We start from the raw sequence: 27,195 nt of genomic DNA, 5'->3' as shown, positions 1-27,195 counted from the left end.
CCCGCGTCTCCTGCATCGGCAGGCGGACTCTCAAGCACTGCGCCACCAGGGAAGCCCTGGAGGATATTGTATCTTATTCATGACTAGTTACATTAGATTAACACACCTACTTAGTGGCAGAGCTGGAACTAGACCCAAATACTCTTCCTCAATCTTCTTCCTGAGCCCTTAAGGCATATTTTATTACAGTTACCTGTTGTTGCATAAAATATTACCCCAACATTTAGTAGCTTAAAACAATAATCATCATTTATTATCTCTGGCTGTTTCTGAGTCAGAAATTTAGACAGAGCACAGGGGAAACAATTTGACTTGTTCCTTGATGTCTGGGGCTTCAGCCTGAAGACTTATAGGTAGGGGATTACAATCATTGTCAAGCCTCTTTCATCACATGCATGGCAGTTGATGCTTGGACTGTCAATCAGAACACCCGTACTTGGCCCTTCTACGTGTTATAAGCTGAGCTTCCTTACAACATGGTGGCTGGGTTCCAAGGGCAAGTGTCTCAAGAAAAAGAGAGAGCCAAGGAGAAACCAATAGCCTTTTATAGCTGAGCCTATGAAGTCATGAAGAATCATTTCTGCCATACTCTGAAGGTCAAGTCAACTACTAAGGTATCCCCAAATTGAAAAGGAGTGAATATAGATACAACCTCTCGAAGGAGGAGTGTCCACATCACATCATAAAATGATGTGGGATGAGATTTATATTGGAGCTGCCATTTGGGAGAATACAGTCTTTCACAAGTCAGAGCTTATTTATGGGAGCCTGGTACAATTTGAAAACCATGTCCCTCACTTTTTTCTGTAAAAGGGCAAGACAACAAGAATACATCCCTGAAAAGCCGAAAGCCAATCATGCTTTAACAACATATCTCAAACACACGCACACACACAGACACACACACACTATATACATATATCCCCTCCACATTTAATATTCTGAGTTTATACTACATCTTCATGCTTATTAATGCTACATGAATGTTAGTAGTAAGATCCTTGAAAAAATGAACAAGAACTCTTTATTATTTTCCACAGTGTTTGGAAAGTGGAAGGAAATTTAGTCCCATCATATGGACCCTCAAGAAATCAGAAAAAAATTATATCTGGAGATTTATTATATAAAGTCATATTAGAAAACCTCCCATTATTTTAGAATATATATCTGAATGTTAAGAGACAGGATTCATTGACAAACTTTAAACCTAATAGGAATTATTTTCTGTTGTGATTAACACAAAATAACCAGAGTGGTTAAAACATTCTAAATCATTTAACTAATTAGATTTCGTGACAGAAAATCTTAGTTTTACTTTTTATTTTTAAAACTTACTACATTGACACCTTGTTTTGGAAAATATTTTGTTTTTGTCAGTTGAGCAAATATCAACATAATTTAGTGGATTTAAACTGCTTCAACTTGCAACTACTAGTTCAGGGAGCCACTGTTATTATCTTATTTAGGGACCATCTATCATATTGCATGTAATAACTTAAGTGAATGCATAAAGATAGCATTAAAAGGTAAGATGAAAACATCTCTCTAAGCCTTTCAATTTAATGTCAAAGTTAATTTGTTGTATAGATCCCAAAGGAAGGACATCCTTATTAATTCATCCTTTCTAACCACTGAACATGTAGATGGTCTAAGTCCTTGTTCTTCTAATTTTCAAAACTCTATCAGTTTACTTGGGAATTATTTTCTAAATATTTTTAGAATTTTAAACATAGTCCTTGAATTAAAAATGTAGCTGGAACAGAGTCCTTGATTCAAGTATCATTAATTGAATAACCCTTAAGTCAAACCCCAACTGAAGAGTGCTTTAAAACTAACTTGAATTCTAAAATACATTCCTAAAGGAATACATGTATAAAATTTTTCTTGATGTTATAACACTACAAAGGCAATGTGGAAAGATTTATACATTTCCCAATCATGACAATTATATATTATATCCTATAAAAATGAAAATCTTGGATCATGTTATATGTGTCTTACCACCAATTTTTCAGAGTGCTGTACTCCATAATTATGATGTACCTAAAGCTGAAAGACCTGTTTGGAAAAATATCTAGTATTGTTAGCCTACAAATGAAGGTCACAAGGCTTTTATAGATGGTTTATGAAAATTTTTCTTGTAGCATCAGTGTTTATGATCTGTTTGTCTATAATCACTGTCCACAATTTTATTCTTAGCATGAACTAATAACATTTTTTTCTGTCGAGTCCAAAACAGAATATGTATTTATTGAGTATACATTTGTGTACACATACATGCAGTAGAAGGCATAAATGGATGGGACAAGTGATTCTTGAATTCCTTTGCCACTCAAGTTACCCATAAACTGAAAGTGTGAGAACCACATATCTACACAATATCTAATTCCTTTTTGCCTGAAATTTTCACTTCATTAACTGATTCACTCTCTTCTGGCACCTGTTTTGGTATAATATAAGTGCAGTCTCTTTGAAATTATTTCCCAAAATATTCATGATTGCTGAGTGCATAGGTATGTTAGTCATTTTGTGAGTCGTGAGAAGTAGGAAAGTCTTAGTTTTTTCCGTACTGAGTACCTAGTTTATTTAATTTTGAACAAGGGAGTAGGAAAGAGGAACCCAAATCCCCAGTTTTTAAGCCAGGTCTATAGAGATTAAAATCAGGAAGACATTACTGCATAGTCGCTAAGTACATGGACTACAAGACCTTCGAGATCTGATATTGAATCCCTGCTCTGCCACTTTCTCACCTGCAAACCTTCTCTCTTAGGATTGTTTTGAGAGAATTAATTTACGTGATGAGAATAAGGCCTCAAGCACCCACCATTCTGGGCACACAACTATTATCATACAAATAGGTCTTCACAAAAGCAGTACTCTACCTGTGATGCCCTAAGACCTGGACTTTCATTTTGGTTAAGTAAAAATATTTCAATGACCCAACTCAGTAGACCACTCAACTACTATTTACCATCGTGACTTTCGTTTTGTTTGACTTTCTAACCGTCACGTTAGAATACAGTGTCAACAGAAGCAGAATTTAGGTTTAAATTCAACTAAATTGTATTAAAAACAATTGCATTCATGCTTTAATTAGAGTGTGTTGAAAAGCCCACCCTCCTTTGTGAGTCCACATGCCTTCTGACAGCCACACTTCTGAGACTGTAGTATATCCAACTGGAAAATATATTACATTTTGCTTTAATTCATCCCCCGCCGCCCCGCCCTTCTGCTGACTGAGAAAATTTCTTTGGGTATATTCCAAATGGCAATAGAAATTTTCATTGTACTTATTAGCATCTGTGCTTCCATAATATTCTTTGAGGGTATCCAATGACATATTGTAGCTTTAATCCTGGAACTCTTAAGCTAATGTCAGAGATTTGAGGTTTTGTGAAATTTGGAGCATTGATTCTTATATATAAAACTGGAGAAGAGGTAGTTGTCTTCATCTTGTCCATGCGAACAATTGCACGCGGGAATGCAAACGTCATCATCCTGATTCCAGTCCTGCACAAACAATGATGTAGGGGTGGTTTCTTGTGCTTGCTTTCTCGGTAATTCTTTCTTTCCTTGGGACGTGATTCAACTTCCAGTCTGTCTCAAGAACCCCAACATTAGGAGCGTGTATAGGCCTGCCTTACCTGACCATTCACTCTGCCCCTTTCAATCCTAGCTCACTACCCTTCCTGCTTTTCATTGCTCTGCCAGCTGGTGGCCCTTCTGAAATGCTGCTGTTACACTAATGCTTTCTCAGTCAGGTGTTAACTGACATAACAGCTTCACGCATCCACTTTTTACCACTTCCTCACCCTATTGTATGTTAACTGTGTGTGTGCTCAACAAGGGAGTGTTCGCTGCCTAATTACCTAGTTCTAATTACACTGCTTACTCTTCATTTTCACTAAACTAACCCTAATTTGGCTCTTTGGGACTTTATTCTTTTCTGATATTAGCCACTTTCTGGAGGAGAACCCTGACAAACAAAGACTTAATACAGAAATCTTTAGTTGTGAGCAAAATCTACTATCTGTCCCATAATGGTATACATTTCACCATTATTTGGTTCCCACACAGGCAGTACATCTGTAATAATTGTTAGTAGTTCATTCATGACCTCTGGCCATTTAACTTATTTGCATTGAAAATCTTATTATGTGTTTCTTTGTCTTAGTTTATGATTCAATTTTGTCTTATGCTTTTTCTTTTTGCCTTTCTATGATAATTTCAATACTCACCACACATGTGCTTACTACTGGGGCAAAATCACCACAGTGAAGCATTTTAAGCTTCACAGCACTCTGGGTTTTTGTTTTTTGGTTTTTTTTTGCGGTACGCGGGCCTCTACTGTTGTGGCCTCTCCCGTTGCGGAGCACAGGCTCCTGACGCACGGGCTCAGCGGCCATGGCTCACGAGCCCAGCCGCTCCGCGGCATGTGGGATCTTCCCAGACCGGGGCACGAACCGGCGTCCCCTGCATCGGCAGGCGGACTCTCAACCACTGCGCTACCAGGGAAGCCCTAGCACTCTGTTTTTGATGGTAGCACAAGGCAGCTTGTTCTTAGTGCTCCTTCACAAGGAATTGTGCAATGTCCCAAGGAAAAGAGAAGAGCTATTAAATAGCTGATAGCCCTGATGCAATGTCTTCTATTTCTTGGCCACATTCTGGAGCTATCCAGGAATGGATGTCCTTAGTGACTTCTTTCCAAGAAAATTCTCCAAAGAAATAAGGTATCTTCCCCTCTCTAAGCAGTATTATTAAATGGAGTTTTGTTGTTTGGCACACTGCCATTCAGAGAGCTGTGATCTTGCCCCAGTGGGAGACAGAAGAGTACAAAATGTATCCTCTGGGTCCCAAGATCCTGACTACAGGTTAGAACACAGGAATGGTCTGTCAGCAGTTTTCTCCCACAGAAAAGTCCCTTCAGTTTCCTCCTTCTTTCATCCCTGAATACTGAGTGTTACAGTGCCTAATACTCCATTCTGTTGTCACCATCCTCCATCTTTATAGAATTGCAGAGTTACTGAAAGTTAGGGAGCTTATAGTAGTCTCTCATTTTCCACATCTCGCCAAATTTCCCACAAGTAGCTAATAACAGGGCTGGGACTTGAATCCGTATCTCCAGACTCCCATTCAAGTTATTCCCCCTCAGCCCCACCCCAGTCAGCTACTTTATCCTTTCCCACTGTGTCAGTGATGAGCTCTGAATGATGCCAGTCATTTAGAGCTTTTTTTCTGGTGTCTTTATCATTTTTTATTTCTATTTTTAATTGTGGTAAGATACAAGGAACATAAAATTTTCCATCTTAACCATTTTTAAGTATATAATTCAGTGGCCTTAAGTACCTTCACATTGTTGCACAAGCATCTACCTCCAGAACATTTTTCATCTTGCAAAACTGAAAATCATACCCATTAAACAGTTACCACCCCCTGCCCCGTGCCTTCCGACTGTGGTGGTATCTCATTGTGGTTTTTATTTATGTTTCCTTTATGATTAGTGATGTCGAGCATCTTTTCAAGTGCTTATTGGCCATTTGTGTATCTTCTTTGGAGACATTCTATTCAAGTTCTTTGCCAAATTTTAATGTAGTTTTTTCTTGTTGAGGGTTTTGGTTTTTATTTATTTACTTATTTTTGGATAACTTATATAACACTTGTCTCTTCCTGAGAAATGTCATGCTAAAAAACAGATATTATTTCAAGATGTAACATGGGTGTAGTTTACATAGAGTTGCCAATCTGGCATTTTTTTTTTTTTTTTTTTTTACATTCATTATCTTAATTTTTTTTCTTTTTGTGATATGTGGGCCTCTCACTGTTGTGGCCTCTCCCGTTGCTGAGCACAGGCTCCAGATGCGCAGGCTCAGGGGCCATGGCTCACGGGCCCAGCCGCTCCGCGGCATGTGGGATCCTCCCGGTCCGGGGCACGAACCCACGTCCCCTGCATCGGCAGGCAGACTCTCAACCACTGCGCCACCAGGGAAGCCCAGCCAATCTGGCATTTTTTATCAAAGATAGATCACAAGCCTAGTCGCTGAACAGTTTAAGCATTTATCTTTCTTACGTCTTAAAATGTAAGGATTATGGTAGACATAGAGGCCTATCTTGTTTACAAGTACTATTTGAGTGTCTGCTCAAGATGGCAGATCACAGATTTCACATACAGTGGGAGAAAGAAAGAAAAATTACTGAACAGAGGAAATAATATGTGGTTAAAGAATTCTTTCTGGCATTCTTTGCGTACCAGATATTGCTGAGGTTAAATATTGTAACTACCTTATAGTCTGTTGTTTTGCAGTCAGGGGTTGCCTTTATTTCAAACACAGATGTTGCAAAATTTAACTACTCAGCTACATTTAAATAACATTACAATGATAGTGTATATTAGTAAAGGCAAATGTGAATGTAAGAATTTGTTGTTCTCTCCCCTGCTGGTGGGAATTTCCAAAAAGCAAAATGGCCATAAGAAGTAAAATGGAAAACTTGGGCCATATTCTATAATATCACTGAACCTGTTCTGCCTTTGTTTGTGTTTTGTTAGGAGTTGTTTTTATCGGTGTATTATGACTATTTTTTCACTAGTCATTGTGATTCATTTCCCTTTATAGTTTAGTAATTACATTTGTGAAATATATTTTTAACACCTAATCACCATCAGGGCACTCTTAAGAGATGAAATTAGAAAGATCATCAGACATTCTGTCTTAAATGTATTGCTAATTTAGTACTAACTCATTTTTTTTTATTGCAACTTGCTATTGGTATCATGAATGGAGCTTTAATAATAGAGAATGGTCCTCGCTGAAATGGCACTCCCATTGACTTAAGTGCCTTCTTTTAATTTATGGAGTATTCCTTTTGGGGGATTATTGTCAAACATTTTTTAATTATACTTCGTTACTGGAACACATATTGAAAGCAGGGACAAACAATTAAGGTGTGATGAGCATAACTTTCCCTCCTCTCTACAGCTTTCTTATTCTGTGCTCCAAAGCTACACCACAGGGAATGTTCCTATTAGCAAGACTAAATAAAACCCGGATCCTACATTCCTAAACCAAATCACATTCGTTAAGTTTACTTCTTTGGTGTTCCTAATTAAATTTATGATTGGATAAGTCTTGTTTTATGTACCATAACTTCTTTATATACTTAATTTTTTAAAAGTGAACTGGCAAAGCAAGTCATAAACAAGTTCGTCACAAAGACCAAACTTTCTTTAATAAAGCAGGTTGCAAAATGTTCTCTTCACCTGAAATATTAGATCGCCACATTGAAACTGACTTAGACACCATCTATTTAGATAAGTGTTCTTTAGATCAGAACCTTGAACATTAGCTGTTGGGGTCATGGTGGGAAACAACTGCTATGATGGAAACTATATCATCATGGCTGACAGTTAGGGATCCAGTTTGGCTGACCATCCCTGATGTCATTAATCCTGCTTAATCTCCCTGTCTTTTCAAGGGAATCCAGCTAATTTTACAGAACCTTTTGAACTGCTTACACAGTCATGCAAAAAGGATAATTTCCAAGGTGCTCAAATTTCAGGGAAATGGATCCTTAAATAATTTAATAAGAAGAGGAAAGCTTTGTAATGATTAAATTACATTTGATGGCACTTTTCTCTATTAGTAAATATATGCTACTGGAATTGGAAATACAGGGGCAAGCTTGTCCCTTGTAAGGTGGTAGGTGAAATATCTTTGTATGGAATCTCAGGAATGTGGGTGCATAAGGGTAGCTCTCACTCAGGCATTCTCTGTAGTGCATAGTGGCTCATAAGAGCAAGAAATGCATCTGACTCAGTAATATTTAATGAGTGAATTTATAAATACAAAAAGTGCTCTCTTTACAACATGAGGAATATAGGCAATATTTTGTAATAACTATAAATGGAAAGTAACCTTTAAAATTGTATTAAAATTTTTAATTAAAAATAAATAACTAAAAGGAAAATATTCTTAATCACTAGAATCAGAGAAATTAAAATTTAAAAAAATTTTTAATTAAAAAAAATAGTGCTCTCTGCCTCATTCCACCCCACTTCCATTTTTGCAAACACAAATGTAGAGGTACATGCACAATGAATAGCAAGGTTATGGAAGAGAGGAGGGAAGTGGAGAACGCCAGGGCTGGTTTACAGCTGGTGAGCATCGGTATAACAGTGCCCATGGCTAACAGCCAGCAGTTGTTCTGATGGGTGGATGTTTAAGTAGCAACAGTTGTTAAATATGTTGAATAACAGCACAGGTTATTTCTTTATTTAACCCATTTTGTTCCAGGCTAAGCACCTTCTACCCTAAGATATCCTTGAGATCAGAACCAAACAGAATTCCTGAAGGTAATTAAGAGAAATTGAACTGGGCAAGAGAATGAACTGTGGTCATGGGTTACTTCTATCCCAACTAGACCAAGCCTCAGAGGCTTCACTGGCAGAAGGTTGAATCCAGCTAGGGAAAACCTTTGATAGGGGGCAGGGTAGTCAGTTAGAGTGTACACTAGTTTGGGAATCTATGGTTTAAGTTTAATCAGAGCTCTTTCGCTAACTTTCTAACCAGTTTAAGGGAAGTCATTTCAGTGGGTTTTCAGTGAAAAGTTTGGAAAATTTGAACTTTAGAATCCCTTCCAGTTCCATCATCTAATCAAATCAGGCATATCTTTTTCTAAAAGAGGATTTTTTTCAATAGTGTGTATAAGGGCACAGTAATATGTATATAAGGACTAAAATCATAAACCTACCATTTTAAACTCCTGTTGGTATTTGTAGAATGGTTTGATATGTGTATGACATTGAATTCTACCTAAATATTTTAAAGTTTGACTTAAAGAGTTATTTGTGAAAGTGGACTTTCAAAACAAAGCACCAACTCAGTCATCTAATCATCAGATTTTCAATAATCCAGACAAGTTATGGCAAAGTCCTGCAATTTCTTTTCCAATATAACAAAGAAATGCTAATAAGTCTGCAACATTTGCCTATAACTACAGTCTTTTCTGCAAATAAAGAGAAAGCAACACACCTTTCATTCACTGAAATCAAAAGCCAACTATTAGACAAGCTTGCCTGTTCATTCCTTGAGTATTGATTGCACATTATTATTGGTAGATATAATTAGTAACAACCGCTAATTTAAATGAATTTTAAGGATCCATTGTTGCAGGACTTCTCAGAACCTTTAATATCCTAACATAAACATAAAACTTTTCCAGAAAAGAGCACATGGTATTTCACATTTCTCAAACCTTTTCCCAGGGAACTATTCCTTCCTTTTATTTATGAGTTATTAAATAAGTGGTCACAGGGATCATATTTTAGAGAACACAATGTGGGAAATGCTGTTTATATTAATTTTCTATTGAACAGTCAAATAGATCCAATATTTATCTAATTGTTATGCTATCTCTGTCGGCAAAAAACGTTTTTTATTTTATTGCAACTCAGAGCCAGTATTGGAGTAAGAAAAACTCTTAGTTATGATCCAATTGTCTAATTTTATATTGATGTCCAGAAAGGTGCAGTAATGTGCTTAAGTGTCACGTAGTGAGTTTGAGGTGGGTCTAGGATTGGAGTATAGAGCCCTTATTCCTTAGCCCAGTATTTTTTTTCCATTACACTTCACTGACTCCTCTTCCCATATCTGTCATCGCTGATCTCAACAAAAGTGCTTATAAAGAGCATATGAAGACACTAATAACAATCAGGTGCATTTTAGGGTCTCCAAATAGAAGACTCTGCTGACAATTCAAATTCCATTTGTCCAAAACTGAGTCTCCTTCTTTCTTGTTATACGGCAGTGTATATGTAAGGAATAAGAACATGGAGTTTGGAAACAACCCACATAGATCCCCGCATCCTTGTCTTTTTTCATACTGACCCTTTAGACTAAATTGTTTTTCTCCCAGCCTCTCACATATTGAAATTAAATATCTTGAGATGGCATTAAAGCACATGTAATAAGTTCATGGTGTATTTTTAATTGAATTTAATTGAGCCAAACAGTTTCTATCTCCCCTTTCCCTCTCACGGCTGCTACTGGAGATGCAGTACTAGAAAGTATCCACAAGATTCTGGTGCCCTTCCCTTAAATTAATTTTAATTGGCCAAATTTTATCTAATTATCCATTAATAATATCCATTTGAGTAGTGGCACACTTCTGAACTGCACAAGATTCTGAACCATTTCTCCAAGATCTCTCTATTTATTAATATTGCCTAGCTGACTGCTTAGAGACGATCTCTCTGTTTCAGTCAATAAATGTTTATTGAGCACTTACTACGTCAGATCATTGATGTGAGTGAAAGAAAAAGTCTTAATTTTTTTCAATATGGCATCATTTTTATTCTGCTTCCCTTCTCATCTAGATTCTTCCTTTTACATTGTGTGCCAACCTGTTTACCAAAAAAAGCTTCCCTATTCAGAGGGTGCCAGTTTTTACCAGCTAGACTAGAAGCCTGGATTTAGATGGGATTTTAAACTCATGATGAGCAGCAGGAAGGCACTCTGTTTTGTTTAATGGAGCCACATAAATTGGGGTTATGACCACATTATGCCTTGGCAAATTAGTTCCTGTACTAGTGAAGAATGATTTTCTAGTAGGTTATATAATCAAGGACTTGTCCAAACAGAAGGCACTGGTGAGGCAGCAAACCATCATACCCTGTGGTTCCAGGGTTCCACAAAATTCACTTACCTGCTCACTTGGATTGTATCTACAGGACCATATTAAATCGAGTTGTCTTCAAAAGAAATGCCAAATTTCAAATCTGAAACAGGCTCTAGGCCTTGGGGGACAGAATGCCACAGCTGTTTTTATTTTTTTTTGTTTGCTTTTTTTTTTTTGCGGTACGCGGATCTCTCACTGTTGTGGCCTCTCCCGTTGCGGAGCACAGGCTCCGGACGCGCGGGCTCAGAGGCCATGGCTCACGGGCCCAGCCGCTCCACGGCACGTGGGATCTTCCCAGACCGGGGCACGAACCCGCGTCGCCTGCATCGGCAGGCGGACTCTCAACCACTGCGCCACCAGGGAAGCCCCCACAGGTGCTTTTAGATAAGCAATGCCTTCCTCCTCTTTTCTACTCTTTGCCCATACCCCGCCATCTTACTCCTTGTTCTCATAGCCAGAGAAGTAAAGAAGAGGCTCTTGACAAATAATGTTCCAAAGGAGCAATTGCCTCTGAGATACCTTTTATAGCTTTGGGCTTTGTACCAAGGCTGGGGAATATTTAAGACCTCAGAAATTCCACTTTTGCTCCATGGAGAAGAAAAAAAGAAAATTTTAAGTAGAAGGGCAGCTCTTTCTCATAGCTTGCAGGCTTCATTCACTATGGTGGGTTAGAAATTGCCATTGAGCCAAAAGAGCATTTTCCAAAGTATATTCTGTACATGGATCAATAATTGTTATTATTAAAAATGTTTTTCAGGGTCAAACAGGTTTGGAGAATGAAGAGTTAAAGTCAAACTAGTGTTTTCGGTACAGGAAAATTAGATGCTTTAAAGTGCTAATGTCTCTGGTACATCTCTAAGAGGAATATAGAAAACGCTTAGTTTCCTAAACTTCTTTGGCCATGGAAACTTTATTTTATGCTGCTTCTCATGGGATTCCCACTATTCTATGGAGTACACTTTTGGAAATGCTGATCTATGAGAATAGACACATTATTTTCAGAAACTGACGTTTCATATTCTTCCCCCCAAATAAAAATAGTGTAACTTTACTTTCCAAGGAAATCTGTTCTCTTTAAATGAAGAGTAGTCTATTTAATCACCATCATTGTATTAGTGATTTGGATGCTATTTATTCACTGGAGGAGTAGTTTCCACTAACTACCACACCCCTGCAACACAGGGATACAATTTTCTAGAGACGAGATGAGTGATGGGTGCTCATTTGTGGATTCAGAGCAACGCATGTTCTGTTGTCCCACTCAGTGACTGAACCACTGTCCAAGGTTACCTTATTTCTGTATTCTAAACCAGGCTCCCCAATCAGGTGTTTAGATTCCACGTCCATCTGGCTTATATGTGGGCTTCCACAAGAGCTTTTGTTTAAAAAAAAAAAAAAAAAGTGGTTAAAAGACATTTTGGAAACCACTGCCCTAAGTAGCTAAACTACTGAGACAGATCCAGGGGGGTCAATTTGCTTTACATATGGAAGTGTATTCTTCTCCTATTCAAGGAGGATATGGATACGGAATCGGTATGAAACTGGCATAGAAGTGAAGCTTTTTGCCCAAAACTAAAGAAATAATAAAAGCAGAAGCCGAAATAAGAATCTCTTGGCTCCATAATTAGGGCTCTTTGGGTAAAGAATAATCCTCCCTGCCTTACCAAATTCTGACCCTAATTCATCCCTTAAACAAAGCAACCAATATTTACTGACCATTTACTATGCTCCAGACTCTTTTCTAGGTTCTAGGGTTACAAGACTAAACAATGTCCTTGTTGTAGAGAAAAAATAGAAATATCAAGAAGCAAGTAAATAATCTGATGTCGAAGTTAAGCTCTGTTCTGGTTTTCTTGGAGTCATCTTCCAGGTGTACCATATGACTGTCTGATCACAAGTTTTCTGTCTCACCTGTTCCCATTACAATTTGAAAGTTTCTAAGTTGCATTTTTATCTCCATTAGCTACTGTTTGCCTGATTTTGTCCTTTTCTACCTGGGTCCAGGTTCAACTTTCTAAGCTTAGAAAGTTAGAAAATTTCTAACTTCTAAAAAACTGAATTAGAAAATTCCTGCCTATCAAAAATTCCACATTAGTCTTTCTCTAGATTCCACCCTGCAACCTACCCATCCGTTAATCATCTGTTCAGCTAACATTAGGGCTCTGTTAATTCATTTTGGGTTTTCCACAGCTGTTACTCTATATTAACTTTCTTCACTCTTTTTTCTCTTTCTTTGAAGAATCCTAGAGAAGGTGAATTACTTCATTCCTCATTCTGGTTCTACTTTTTTGCCTTGTTTATCTCCCTTAAATTCTTAAAGCCCTGTCTTTCTTCATAACTCTACCTATGCATTCTTTCTCCTATCTTCACAGATCACCATGAAACACCACAACAAAAATCCTGTGTGCTGCAGCTAAGACCCAGCACAGCCAAAATAAATAAATAATAAATAAATAAATATTTTTAAAAAAACACTTTTCTCAAAGAGAGGCATATCTACAAGGTACTGTTTAACCCTGGAAATTTTCTGACTAGAGGCAGGTGCAGTACAGCCCAGATATACTATAAAGTTACACATGAGGAATTTGTTAAGAGTTCAAAATAATGCAAGACCATTTAAAATTACAGACCTCTTCAATTAATAGGAGAAAAGAAAGGACTTTGTTTCTTGGCTAAACCTCTCTGTCATTTCCAAGTGTTGTTCAGTCTCAGATCTATTTTCATTCACGTTAGTTGTTCATGGTACAAATGTAAACGCGGTATGTGGGGCTTTGAAAGCCTGGACCTCCCCTTTCCTAGGCCAAGATGACTACACAGCTCCACTCACCTTAAGGGTGACAAGTCTCCCACCGCTTCTATTGCTCTGCATTGTAATGATACCATTTAGTCAAAACCAAGCAACTGATACTTTATAAAATATCAGGTGACATCACATATGTGACATAGATAGAATAAGCCAATTAACTGCCTAATCGCCCCATATTCACCTTCATAGAGAAGCTGGCTTCTCACTGTGCTTAGCTCTCATATTTGGAATTAATGAGCAGGACTTTCATGGGAAGAACAGATCTGGTTTTTAATTCTTAACACCTGCTTCTCTCAGGGACGAAATCCTAAGACTATCATACTCAACAGACCCTTAGAAATTCATTGTATGTCTATGATTTCCTTCTTAAAAAGTAGGGGGCGCAGTGGTTGAGAGTCTGCCTGCCGATGCAGGGGACACGGGTTCGTACCCCGGTCCGGGAAGATCCCACATGCCGCAGAGCGGTTGGGCCTGTGAGCCATGGCCGCTGAGCCTGCACGTCCGGAGCCTGTACTCCGCAATGGGAGAGGCCACAACAGTGAGAGGCCCGCGTACCACAAAAAAAAAAAACAACAAAAAAGTAGGATCTAACTAAGGAAAGCTGTACCAATTTCACAAGTATGTGAACACTTCAAAAGTCCTACCTTTCACATCAGGAAATAAGTCTCATCCAGTATGCAGGTAATAATATTCCCAGTAAAGGGAGAAGGGCTCCTCCTCTTCCCTACTTCCCCTTGCTGAATTCCTTCATTATCTGTCCTTGGACCGAAGCTAGCAATCTAGGAGACAACTTTAATTTCTCCCTTTTTATTCCCCTCCATGATCATATTGGTGCTTGTTGCTAAAGGGGGCCCTGTATTACTACATTCCTAGTCAAGGGTTTTATGCATTTACTTAAAGTTTGGAGGCAATCACTGAAGGAAGATACAATTACACTCATTTTGGTATAGGAAATGGGTTGGAGGGATGGCAACTTGAAGTAGGGAAACTGGTCATGAGGCTGTTGCTAGGGTCCTGATGAGAAAGATGGAGCTCTGAACTACGGTGGTGGAGGAGGGTGAACACTTTAACAAGATACCAAAGGCTGACAGAATGGGAGTCATGGAGACTAGATGTCAGGTATAAGGAAATGGGTGGAATCAAGGACCATCCCTGGTTTCCTATTTGGACAGTTCATGGATAATTGTGGAAGTCACTGACATGGGAGTACAAGGAATCAAAAAGGGAAAAATAATACATTCAAGAGAGTTCTGTGCTTCCTAGAATTCATCAGACCACAAACCACCATTATTATCAAAAATAACAATCACGTGTGAGTGATTGTGTGAAGTGCCAGAGATATATAGATAGCTAAAACAATCCTTTTGTGAAAGAGGTTTCGCATCAGGCTAGGTTGTTAAGTTGTGTACATACATAGATAAAAATGTGTGGCAGGCACACAAAGTGCCAAAAGGTGGTTTGGGTAATAAATTTTCTAGGCACTCAAAACCTACTTTTCTACCCTTATTTTCACTTCCTGAGAAGCTCTAAGCTCCAGCTAAATTAAAGTTTTGTATTCCTTATTCTTTGGCTACCCCTAAATTTTTCTATCTCCATATCTTGTTTTTAATCTGCTTTCTCTGCCTATGTAGGTCTTTGTTTCTTAAAACCCTATTCAGTTCTCAAATTTTAGGTCAAAATACAAATCCTTCTCTCATTCCCCCAATCAGAAATGATCCTTTATAAAGCTCTGCATTTGTGCCATTTTATTGAACTTTTTACCAAGGCTGTATGATAGTTATTTTAGCACATGTCTTACATCATTCATATTGCTCCCTGCCCCCATCCCCCCCACCATGCTCAGTTTCTTGTACTGAAACCACATCTCATCCGTCTCACCCATATTTGCGTCCCTTGTAATGCCTCATCTGTCAATACATGTATGTTTTTTCAACTTACTAGTGGGCTTGAAGTGCCAGAAACAAGGGGTAATGATCAGCATATAAGATGACACATGAAAGTTATACTTTCTCAATTTCCTGGCATGCTAATATGTAAATTGAATACCATTTACTCTTGGGGACAAGTATATTAGGCACTGTATGGTCAGGCCACTCAAGATGGTTGTTTTCTTGCTCTCTGTACATCTCCTGATCCACCAGTCCTGCTTCTCTCACATGAATAGCCAATCCCCTTAATTATAGGGCCTAATTAGTAACTGCCTACGTGCTCACCCCCTACCCCAGCTGCTGATTTCCCTGGTAACTGAGCCAACATGACGTCAGTTCCCCTATAAATGGTAGCCTCTTTCTCTGCCTGCCCCGCCCCGCCCCACCCCACCTGGTAATGAAGGACGCTACCACGGCCTGCCTGCCCTCTGCGAACAGTGGGGTGTCACTCCAGGACCTTTTGCTTAAGAGTCCCCGTCCAATAAACCATTGAGTCTCTGTTGCTGTCTCCAGGCTCTTTGGTCCCAAGGCTGGGCAGCTATAAGGCTTGCAGGCCTGCGAAGTGCAGCCCAACCACTGGTGAGCCAACCAGGAGGCCGAAAAACTCCCGTGAGCGCTGAGATGTCGGAAAATAAGGCTGGGGTATGGAAAGTTGCAGAGGTGATCCTGAGGAGGCCGTCCACTAGCACGTGGGGCACTGTGGCAGCTGACTACCATGGGAGATGTTTTTCTTTCCCGTCATACTGATGACATCCTGTTAACCTTAGAGCCTTCTTCCGGTGTGAAAGTAGCAGCCCCGTGCTCGTGGCTCATCTGACTGCATGGGGATGGCTGGTGAATACAAAGTGTAAGAACTTGGATTATCAAATACTTGTATGTTAGCTGGTCACGTAAGACGAGCATACCTCCGACCCACCACCCCTAAACAACTACAGACACAGGCTTTAGGGGTGTTACCTCGGGACAGGCTTGTCAGTTGGAGGTGCCCAGTTCACCAGAGGGTTTGGCTGGGGCCTGTGGCAATGGCAGACTGTCCTTGGCTTCTGGTTCAGCTGTGGAAGGGGGCAGAGCAACAGTATTGTTTCTTGGAACAACAGCTGGTGCAGTCTACAGTACGTTACAACAGGTGGAAGCCATTACTCGAGGTCTACGGAGTCATAGAGTAATGCAAAAAAAACCCCACTTTAGGGGCTTCCCTGGTGACACGGTGGTTAAGAATCCACTGGCCAATGCAGGGAACACGGGTTCAAGCCCTGGTCTGGGAAGATCCCACATGCCGTGGAGCAACTAAGCCCCATGCTCCACAACTACTGAAACCTGTGCACCTATAGCCCGTGCTCCGCAACAAGAGAAGGCACTGTGATGAGAAGCCCGCGCACCGCAATGAAGAGTAGCCCCCGCTCGCCGCAACCAGAGAAAAGCCTGCGCGCAGCAATGAAGACCCAATGCGGCCAAAAAAACCCCCCTACTTTACTGGTCATGAAGTTCAGGAATGGGCCAATACAAATGCCGTACGCTGACATTTCCCCCTGCCCTACAGCCCCTGTGCTGCCGGGATAATTGAAAGGATGAAGGGACTACTCAGCAACTAACACAGAAAACTCTCTCTTCCAACATGAGGACATGTCCCAGGAGCAATCGTCCCAGTGCTGATGCCCTGTTAACCCAGAGGCAAACTAGTCAACACAATCCAAGCTCAACTGTCGACCACCTAACGACTGCTGCCAAATGGTCAGTCAGGCCAATAACTTGCTTTGCCCTTGACACAGGATCTACCCCCAGGGGAACACATCATAAATGACCCGAGGACTGGCAAGTAAGTCCCCAGTGGTTTGGGTTTGCTGCCTTGTGGGGAAGAGGATTAGAAAGGGATTTAAGCCCAAAAAAAAAAAAAAAAAAAAAGAAAGGGATTTACAGATCTCACCTGTCTTCTACCCAGCCCCACCTAAAACTACCAAGGTAATTAATCCAGGCCCCCTACTGGAGAAAGGCACCATCATATTAACCCTGTGGTCCATTGCTACAGGCCTCTCCAGTGTTCGGCACTGGCTGTGGGGACTGAGGATGGCGAGGTGGTGGGGTACTGCAGGCCAGGACGAAAACCACATGCAGGGGCAATGTGATCTCAGTGTGCTCTTACTGCTTGTATTTTGCTTAATAGTCATGATCTCCCCTGTATTGTGCCTGTTAAACATCTTGCCTTCCCTCCTTAGTCTAAGTGGAGGGAATCTGTGGACTGGGTGACAGTGGTGGCCTCACTGTGAAATGAGTTTGATTGGGTCCCTGTCGCGAGAGGACATTGTCATCCTCATCTGGACTTCCATGAAAAATTGACCTGATAAGTGCCTGGCTCCAAAGTTTGCCCACCTCTTGGACTCATGATACTCTTTAGCCTCTGGTGTCTGTATTGCATGTGTGGTATTTGGTTGGAGTGTGCCTCTGTATTCCTGACCCCAGGGATATCACGGAAAAGGGGCGGATCAAGATTGTAAGGGTCCTGCAGGGTGTGTAGGAGTGGAGTGTATCGTCAGGCCATTCAAGATGGCTGCTCCCTTGCTCTCTGTACATCCTCTGCTCGAGCAGGCTCTGCTTCTCTCAGGTGACTCTCCTATCCTCTTAATTATAGAGCTTAAATAGTACCTGCCTATGTGTTTGCTCCCTGCCCCAGCTGCTGGTTCCCCTGGTAACTGAGCCAACCTGATGTCAATTCCCCTTATAAATGGGAGCCTCCTTCTCACCCAAGTTGCAAAGCTTGCTGTCGTGTCCTGCCTGCCATCTGCTGTAAAACGTGGGATATTGCTCCAGAACCTTTTGCTTAAGATACCCTCTCCAGTAAACCATGGATGTTTCCACCGCTGTCTCCAGGCCATTTCTTTGGTCTCAAGGCTCGCAGGCCTGCAAGGTGCAGCCCAACAGGCATACAGTGTAGATACTAACTCAAACCTAGCAGAATATGTAAAACCTAAAAGTGGTACAATGAGTAGAGTGTTAGATGCAATGATAACCACTCACCCTTAGTTGAAATAGTTTTCACACAGATCCCACTGATGAAATGTATATATTTAAAATTTCACTCCTTTACTTTTCCTTGTGTAAAATTACCTGCAGAGTAACAAAAAACTCTTACTTGTCACAAAGCAGCCTGTTTCTGACTGTTGTGCTCTTGAGTAGGACTGGTGACCTCTTAGGGAACAAACTAGCCTTGCTATGGAATAAATTTATTCTTAATAGCAACTTGACGCTTGAAGAATTTGTAGGAAAGAAAAATACTCAAGGCTGCAAATAAGACTACTTAAATAAAAGTTGGCTTTTGATTACCTGGAAGGCATAGCTATTAATCCTTTAAAAAGCACAGATTTTATTTGTTCATGTCCATTGAGGTGACTTTTTGAGGATGTTTCCACTGAAAATTTTCAGCAGTTCTTCTGATGCCATGTGTTAATTGAAGTCCACATTGACTGCTCTTGATTTCTCGGAATCTTTTATTTATGTCCTGATATGTAAAGGGGGCTCTGGAATTTCTTAATGGGAGAACTTTAGACAACAACCAAACAAGTCTTCCTGGCTGAGAGGAAGGGCAATGGAACATGCTGCTGCATTTGCCTCACAAGCTTACTGTACTTACATGGATTGTATTTAGGGTGTCTTTGGACAGTGATCTTTTTCAAGTCAAATAGACAAGAAAAAAAGGCCACAGTCAATATTAAAGCTGTATTAATTTAAATGTCTTTGTTACTTTTACATTTTTCTAGGTCTTAGAAGACCGTCTTCAAAAACCCAAAATGAAGTTCACGCTTACACGCTGGTGCTTGACCCTCTTCTTCTTTCTGAATGTAAGTGAGACAAAGTTATTTTAAGCTGTGTTAATCAAGATGCTGAAGCAGTATGATTATAATTGGGCATTTGCAAGGGTAGACATTGTTCTCCAAAAACCGAACTATAATTTTCTTTAATGTTTTGTTAACAAATCTCCTCTTAATATTATTCAAGGAAAACTATTACTAACGTTTCATACATGTTAATTTTAAGGGAATTTACATTTTGTAATGTTATACGTCAAAGTTTATGGGAATGATTGCTAATGTAGCCCTTCTGTACCTGTTTGAATGAGGATAGTTTATTTAAGACTGTCATGTTATTTTAATCTTCAGATTAAGTACAGTATAATTTGCTACAAGTAATCCAGTACTTGGAAATGTAGGTACCTTGATGCTGTTTGAAATAAATTTTAAACAAGAATATTGTAGAAACTACTGGAATATTTTATTTCATCTGTAAATGTCTAAGCCTTATGTCATATTCTACAGATGCAGAAATATTGGTATATTCTATTCATACTGATATTCATCTCAAATGAAATGCTATGTGATAAACTATATGTAAAGATTTTTAAATTTCATAAAGCATGTAACTAGACATAGATAGAAGAAATCATACAGTAACTACTAGATAATAAGAAAGTTTGAGTATTATCCAGTCACCGTTTTTTGTTTCTTTTACAAAGAGTATATAACTTTTGGTATGTTTAAAAAGTCACTTTTTTCAAAACCCGTACCTAATACATTTTAAAATTCAAAGACTGAAAGAATTTCATATATTTGCATGAGCACGACAGGTGTCTTATGGTTTGCGGGCATTTTTTTTTTTTTTACTAGCAAACATGATTGCGTAGGGTACTTAAATGGCTTTGTGCTCTCTTCACTGTAACATAAATTTTGCTTCTGTGTGTTTGGATTACCTATTGGATTTGGAGGATTTGTCCATAAAAAATTTGATACATCAGTTTCCTTCTAAAACACTCGTTATGTTCCACATTGATGCTCTCTAGAGAAAAGGAAATTTTTAAATGACATTGACTTTAATTATTCTAAAATGTCACTTCTTAGATGCATTACTAACCACTACCCATATATTTATTGAATTCTACCAACCTGATTTCCAAATAGCCTTTAAAAACTAGCAGTTTGTGTCACCGCATTCCATTAGCCTCATCTACTTTTACCCAAACTACCCAGTCACTTTCTCTTCTTACCTGCAGTAATACAATAGGCTTAGAACAGTGCTTGGCACTTAGTGAGTGCTAAAAATATGGTAGTGATGACGATGACAATGACAACAATGATGAAGACATAATGCTTCTCAGAAGAACCTACTTTATGTTGTTGTTGTTCACTTTGCTGTATTCCCCTATTTGTTTTGAGTTTATGATAATATATGGCAGTTTTGTTTATATAATGCTCAGGTAGAAAGTACACATAGGACACCAACCAGGCATCTGATCCTACCTGGAAAAAGCAGGGCTAACCCTTTACAAAGCTCTATTTTATCCTTTGTTATTTTGAAAGGTATGAGTAACTGAAAGCTACAAGTAATCTGAACATAGACATTATCATTATTAAGAATGGTGACATGGAAAGTTGTTTACATCAGCTTGTGGATTCTGGATTCATAGTCCTGTTAGAGCAGTTCTATCTGTGGCAATCAATAGGAATGTCTCCCCTCAACCCAGTAGCATGGATCCCCACATTCAGTAGGTTTGGACCATTCCTCAAAGTTCTACACAGAACAGCTCTCTACTTGTTCTTTGTACTTCTAGAAACCACCTGTAACACACAAGGAGGCTGATTGTCTTAATCAAAGTAGGAATTGCTTAAACACACGGCCATTCAAATAGATTGCTTTACCTCTGGACCCCATGATTAGTGTGGATGAAACTTTCTAGAATGTAAGCTCCATGAGGGCAGGGACCTTGCCAGTTTTGTTCACTGCTGAATCTTCAGAACCTAGAACAGTGCCTGGCATGGGGGAGGCACTCAAAGTATTAACTGAAACAACAGTGATGTTTCGGCTGCAGACTACAGCTGTCAGTGGCAGCTTGGTGGTCGTATGTGTGGCGCCATCTACTGGATCCTTTAGGAGTGACATCACATATACGGCGGCTAAACTGCTACATAGGACAACAATTAAGAGGTGGTTTTTGTTTGATTTTGGAAGAATCACGCAAGATGGCTTGAATGCAAAACTTTGAATTTCAGTCTTTATTCAGAAAAGCAACATGCCCTTAATGTCTCATTTCTATCTTCATGTGAGCATAAAATTATATATTTACCTTCCACAAATACATAGAATAAACATAACACTTATGATGTGGAATATTGTTTTTCACATTGCTTGGTGGTTTAATCACTACTGCTTCTGTTTTAACTCTTTACTGCTGAAAATTATACCACCTCACTAGCTATTTTTAACTGTATGAAATAATTAGCATAAAGTTAAGGATCAATGAACTTTATGAAATTTACATGTTATTTTAAGCGGTAGTAATTCCATGATCAGAATTATATAGATGTAATGGCTATATATTTATATCTACATATATCTGTATGTTATATACATAACAGAATGCCTCAATGTATATGTTATTTTCTGAAGAAAATCACTGAAACATTCAGCTACCACTGGAAAAACTGCATCGTCAATGCTCAAACATGAACCAGACCAGGAGCGGCCTCAGATTATTATGGTTCTTCTAAGGGCAGAAGTTCTGATTCCTCATTCCCTCAGTGTTGAAACAATCTCTGCTGGACCAGGTTACAGGAAGTTCACTGGAGTTTTGTTTCAACATTGGAGGAATGATAAGATCGATGCTACTGTCGTCTGCGTGAACTACACCTACTTTTTGAGATGGTCGTATCTCTGCTATTACTGGTGTTAAAACTGCATTAAACCAAATAATGTTGTCATTGAAAATACAGGTATAGAGTTTCCACTTGGCTATTCTTGCACATACTGCCTCCCCATGGCCTCCATGAATTTCCAACTAACACAGGAACATTTAATTGGTTGCTTAGTCCGTTTAAAAGTAGAATTCAGAATGTTACTTCCGGAAAGAATGTCAAACTTAAGCAAAGTAGTTCCTAATGTCTAAAATATCTACTAAGTGACAGAAAAGATTTATATATAACATAATAATACATCTTCTAATTTGATTTGAAGATGGTGGGGAAATGACCCAGAAATAATATCAAATGATGATTTTCATATCAACTCAAGATTCTACGAATAGAGCCACAAAGAATCAAGTAGATGCATAAGCTGAACCAATCATTTGTATCTTATTGTGAGGACACTAATCAATTAAAGATCATGGTTACATGATCTTTAGTCAAATTATTAAAACACACATTCATAGAAATGTAGGCTAATAAAATCCAGAAAGAAGCCTTGACATGAAATGTCTTCAAAATACTTTTCCTTACTCCCAAACCACCTCTCAATTCCTAATGGAATATCTGAGCCTTTAACGATTAATAATTCTTTACCTTTCACAGTTTCTGGTGTCTGGAAATATTTATAGTGTTGGTCTTTCTTGCTGGACTGTAAGTTCCAGAAGGGCAGTATCTGTGCTTGTTTTACTCAGCACCGTTTCCTCAGCCTCTAGCTCAATACTTGGCTCATGAAGTTCAATGACTATTTGCTGACTGACTGATCTTAAAACCAGTGGGAAAGGGGTCATATTACAACATAATGTTGTTCAGCTACATTGGTAAAGGATTTGTACACCTTTAATAATCTTTTTCGGTTCATTAATTTCTTGTCACAAATTCTAGAGGCATTAAAATTAGAAATAATCCTAACAGTGTCAAATATATTCACAATAAGTATTCATCTACAGTTATAACAGTAATGTTGTAACTAAGTATTCACCCTCTTCTGTTTGCAAGTGATTTCTACTCAGATGACTTGCTGGCACCCCCAAATCTAGTCCAAAAGAGATCTTACCTTCTCCGAGTAAGGTTTTCCTCTCTTAATGTCTTCTCTTTCTCAGGACGCTACCATTTTTTTTTCTAGCCATATAGGCTAAAACATCTGGGCTATTTGACTTACTGTTCTCCATTCCTTATACTCAAATATACCTCGGTGCTTTTATTTCTTGAGAAAGTGCTGAGCTGCTCTCTTGTTCCATCTTAAGGTGATCTAGTCCACGCCTTCAGCTGCCTGGCTGGCCTCCCCAGCACTAATCTGTGGACATCTGATGCCTACCACATGAATTTTATTAACATTCTCCTTTCGCAACCTTCACTGATCAAAAAACTGCAAGACCGCTTATTTCATCATGTTTTTAAAATATTTGCTAAAATATATTGAGCCTTTCATGTCCCAGACGTTTTGTATTCGTTCCCACAGGGCCCTGTATTATCTGATTTTCCTTGATTTCATATCTTACCCTCAAACATGCTCCCCTCCAGGCAGTATGGTTTCAGTTCAGTGTTTCACACATACCATTTCCTTTCTCTGGACTTAACCTGTATACCTTTCCCACCATCCACAAAGCCTTCCCTCTCCTCTCTGCCTATGCGATGGTACATATACTCAAGATCCAATTCAAATTCTACCTTGTATCTGTAGTCATTCCCAACTATTCTTCCCCCATGATCTCTCTCTACTCTGAATTTTTATTGTTTAGTGCTCTGTACAGTTTAGCCTTTAGTGATAGGCTGTCTCATAGGACAGGATGCCCTGTCTACACAATGAGATACACTGGAAAACAGTGAGGCTCTACCAGGAATATCCTGGGGTATACAGGTCAACTTAATAAAGATGTTTGTTTTAGAGACTGGAGAATAGAGAAAGGTACATAACACTATTTCTGCTATCAGTACATTGGGGAAACTTCAGTCTTAGAATAATTTAAACAGAATAAGGCCAATTAAAAGTGTTTCAACAGGTGTAATAGAAAGCAAGGAGAATTTCTAACTTCAGAAAAAGTCAATGCAGGCTGAAGTTTGCAAGTCTTCTCCAAAAAACTCTATACAGAACATGGATATAAAAAAAAACAGATTCAAGCACTACTAAAAACATCAGAGCCACAAAAGAAATTGAAATCTATCTAAACACAACTTAGGACAATTTGTCAGACATTCATCTTTTCAGATACATACTCACAACTTAGACTAATTGCACCTATGATGGTAGTGAAAACTAACAGACTGACAAACCTAATGTCAGTCTGTACTGAAAATTCAAAAGCTCTAAGAGAAATATTTAAGATTTACATTGATTTTCAGCAGTGAAAATGATACCTTGTATAGATCATCTGCTGATGAAACCAATTTGAAGAGATTAAGGCCAATTACCTAAAGCAGACTATTTCAGAAGAACAGATTTTATTTGTTCTATGGAATAAATGGGGTAAATTTTTGGCAGTGTGTGCAATCTAAGTACAAACAAATCAGCTGAAAGAATCCAATTAAAACGTATTTATTGCACTAATATAGCTACTTTAAATAACATGATTCGTGATTCTTAGGAGTTCCAAACAAAGCAAAGTTGATTTAATATTCATATTTTGGAAATCAGGTTATTTGCTTTGTTTACTTCTAAACTTTACACTGATAAAATTAAAACAATCTTGTAAAGAGGTGCATGAGTTTGTGTGGGTACTATACATTTTCAAAAGTGAATAGAGTGAAGGCAAATTTTAGGTAGAATTTATAGATGAAATGTAAATACACTTTTTAATTACAAAGCAAAAATATTCCACATGGAGACTATGCATAATTGTTGCTTACAGAAGGAAAAAATAAACGTTTTCATATTTTTTGATTGTTTCATTATGTATTCACCCATCTCTACTCCCCATAAGTAACTCAGTTTCCTTTCTAATACAGCGCCCAATTCCAGTTCTTCCTGCCACTTCAGAGGTCACCCACCCTCCAACAATAGAGCCGGAGCCATTTCTCTACCTTTTAGGAAAGCAGAGACTGTTGGAGGCACAGCACAGATGCTATGACCGAATGCAAAAGTTACCCCCATACCAAGGAGAAGGTAAAAAGAAAGATGTATGTGAGTGTGTGTTTCAAACATCAGGAATGCAAAAGTTACCCCCATACCAAGGAGAAGGTAAAAGGACGGACGTATGTGAATGTGTGTTTCAAACATCAGGAAAGGCTTATTTTCTTCTGTGGGTAAATATGTGTTGACTAATTTTAATTTAATATGCCAGTAGTTTTAACAGTGGCTTTCATACCGTGGTATGTTTGAGTATTTCATACAGCAGACATGCCTAGTTTCTTTGCTCAAGTTCACCTGACTGCTTTTTGGCGAATATCTGCATTTACGGCAAAATTACTACACATAGCCCAGTATTCACCCATGGCAAGCAGGAACAATATAGGACTATGTGAGGGAAGGAAGTAGACAATGACAGGAGGAGAGGTGGAAAATAGTGGGCAGAGAATTAGCCTGAGGCAGAGCCTATCAAAACTCTGTTTTGCTTGGGTTAATTAGGTAGTATCTTCCCTTACCTGTCAATTGGGTGGCAACTCATGCTAATCCTCCTTTTCTACCCACAGTTCGCAGAGGAATTAGAAAAAGATATCTCCTGGGCATGCATTGTTTATCTATCACTTTCTCTAGAATGCTCTGTGTGACTGCCCAACTATTCTTAGCGCCAAGCATATTCTATTAGCTACAGAGGGCCCAGGGGAAAACAAAAGAGAGGATGTGATGACCAAGCATTGCAACATTCATTTAAATTCTTTCCCCTGACCCCTAAAGCACTTGAAAAGACCCAACAAGATCTTTTAACACCCTCCTGTATTCTAAGACAACACACTGCTTCCTAGGGGGAAAATTAGTTGAATATACTCTATTTACTACACATGGTTTGCCATCAAACAGTTAAGGTTTTAATTTGTAGTTCCTATTTTTAGCATTTTCCTTCAAAGAAAAAAGTGAGTCAATTGAAACACACATGTCATTCTTCTGTCTGCAGTGGTTTCAGTGTTTAAGAACCTGAAAAGGCATTATATGTAACTCTGCCCAAAGAAACCCTTTCTCTGAAGCTAAGTGAAACAACAGAAACACAAAATTGATATTTTCAGAAACTGAGTGAGTGCAGTCTCCTTCGCTTTGGTCTTAGTCATCTTGGGAGGATGAACTTCTGTGCTACGAACATTATTTAAAACTTTTTTTTTTTTTCGAGAACTGCCTTCAAAGACTGAAGCTCATTCTTTCGAATAGCTTTACGTTCTAGGGTAGATTTAATTTTTTTCAAAGAAAAAAAATTCCTTTATTTGAAATTGAGAATTTAGACCAGGCTTCTATGTAATGAAACACCTTAAATGCAGTTATTCTTTCACCTAATCCTCTCCGTCCATCTCCCATACATTTACTACACATTTCCACTTGGCCATTTCACAAGTACAATATTTTCAAATCCCACCATTACCTTACTCATAAACTCATCCCTCCTGGATACTCACTTCTGTATGTGACACTACCACTGAGCCATTCAGTCGGGATTAATATTTATTTATTTATTTATTTTATTATTATTATTTTTTTTTACATCTTTATTGGAGTATAATTGCTTCATAATGGTGTGCTAGTTTCTGCTTTATAACAAAGTGAATCAGTTATACTTATACATATGTTCCCATCTCTCTTCCCTCATGTGTCTCCCACCCTCCCTATCCCACCTCTCTAGGTGGTCACAAAGCACCGAGCTGATCTCCCTGTGCTATGTGGCTGCTTCCCACTAGCTCTCTATTTTACGTTTGGTAGTGTATATATATGTCCATGCCACTCTCTCACTTTGTCCCAGCTTACCCTTCCCCCTCCCCATATCCTCAAGTCCATTCTCTAGTAGGTCTGTGTCTTTATTCCTGTCTTACCCCTAGGTTCTTCATGACATTATTTTTCTTAAATTCCATATATATGTGTTAGCATACGGTATTTGTCTTTCTCTTTCTGACTTACTTCACTCTGTATGACAGACTCTAGGTC

At 38.8% G+C, this 27,195-nt stretch overlaps 1 protein-coding gene across 1 annotated transcript in view; it reads left to right on the top strand.

Annotated features, from left to right (window-relative positions):
- Positions 1–27,195, top strand: part of CALCR (calcitonin receptor) — a 148,530-nt gene that overhangs the window by 65,368 nt on the left and 55,967 nt on the right. Inside the window, exons 3-4 of the mRNA XM_007472020.1 lie at positions 19,158–19,238; positions 25,077–25,233. Of these exons, the coding sequence (XP_007472082.1) occupies positions 19,158–19,238; positions 25,077–25,233 (238 nt within the window). The remainder of the gene's footprint in view (positions 1–19,157; positions 19,239–25,076; positions 25,234–27,195) is intronic.

Source organism: Lipotes vexillifer, unplaced genomic scaffold (assembly GCF_000442215.2).
Source record: "Lipotes vexillifer unplaced genomic scaffold, Lipotes_vexillifer_v1.1 scaffold1704, whole genome shotgun sequence".
Lineage (NCBI taxonomy): Eukaryota > Metazoa > Chordata > Mammalia > Artiodactyla > Lipotidae > Lipotes > Lipotes vexillifer.
The sequence above is the reverse complement of the archived record's forward strand: the minus strand, read 5'-3'. Positions and strand labels throughout refer to the sequence as shown.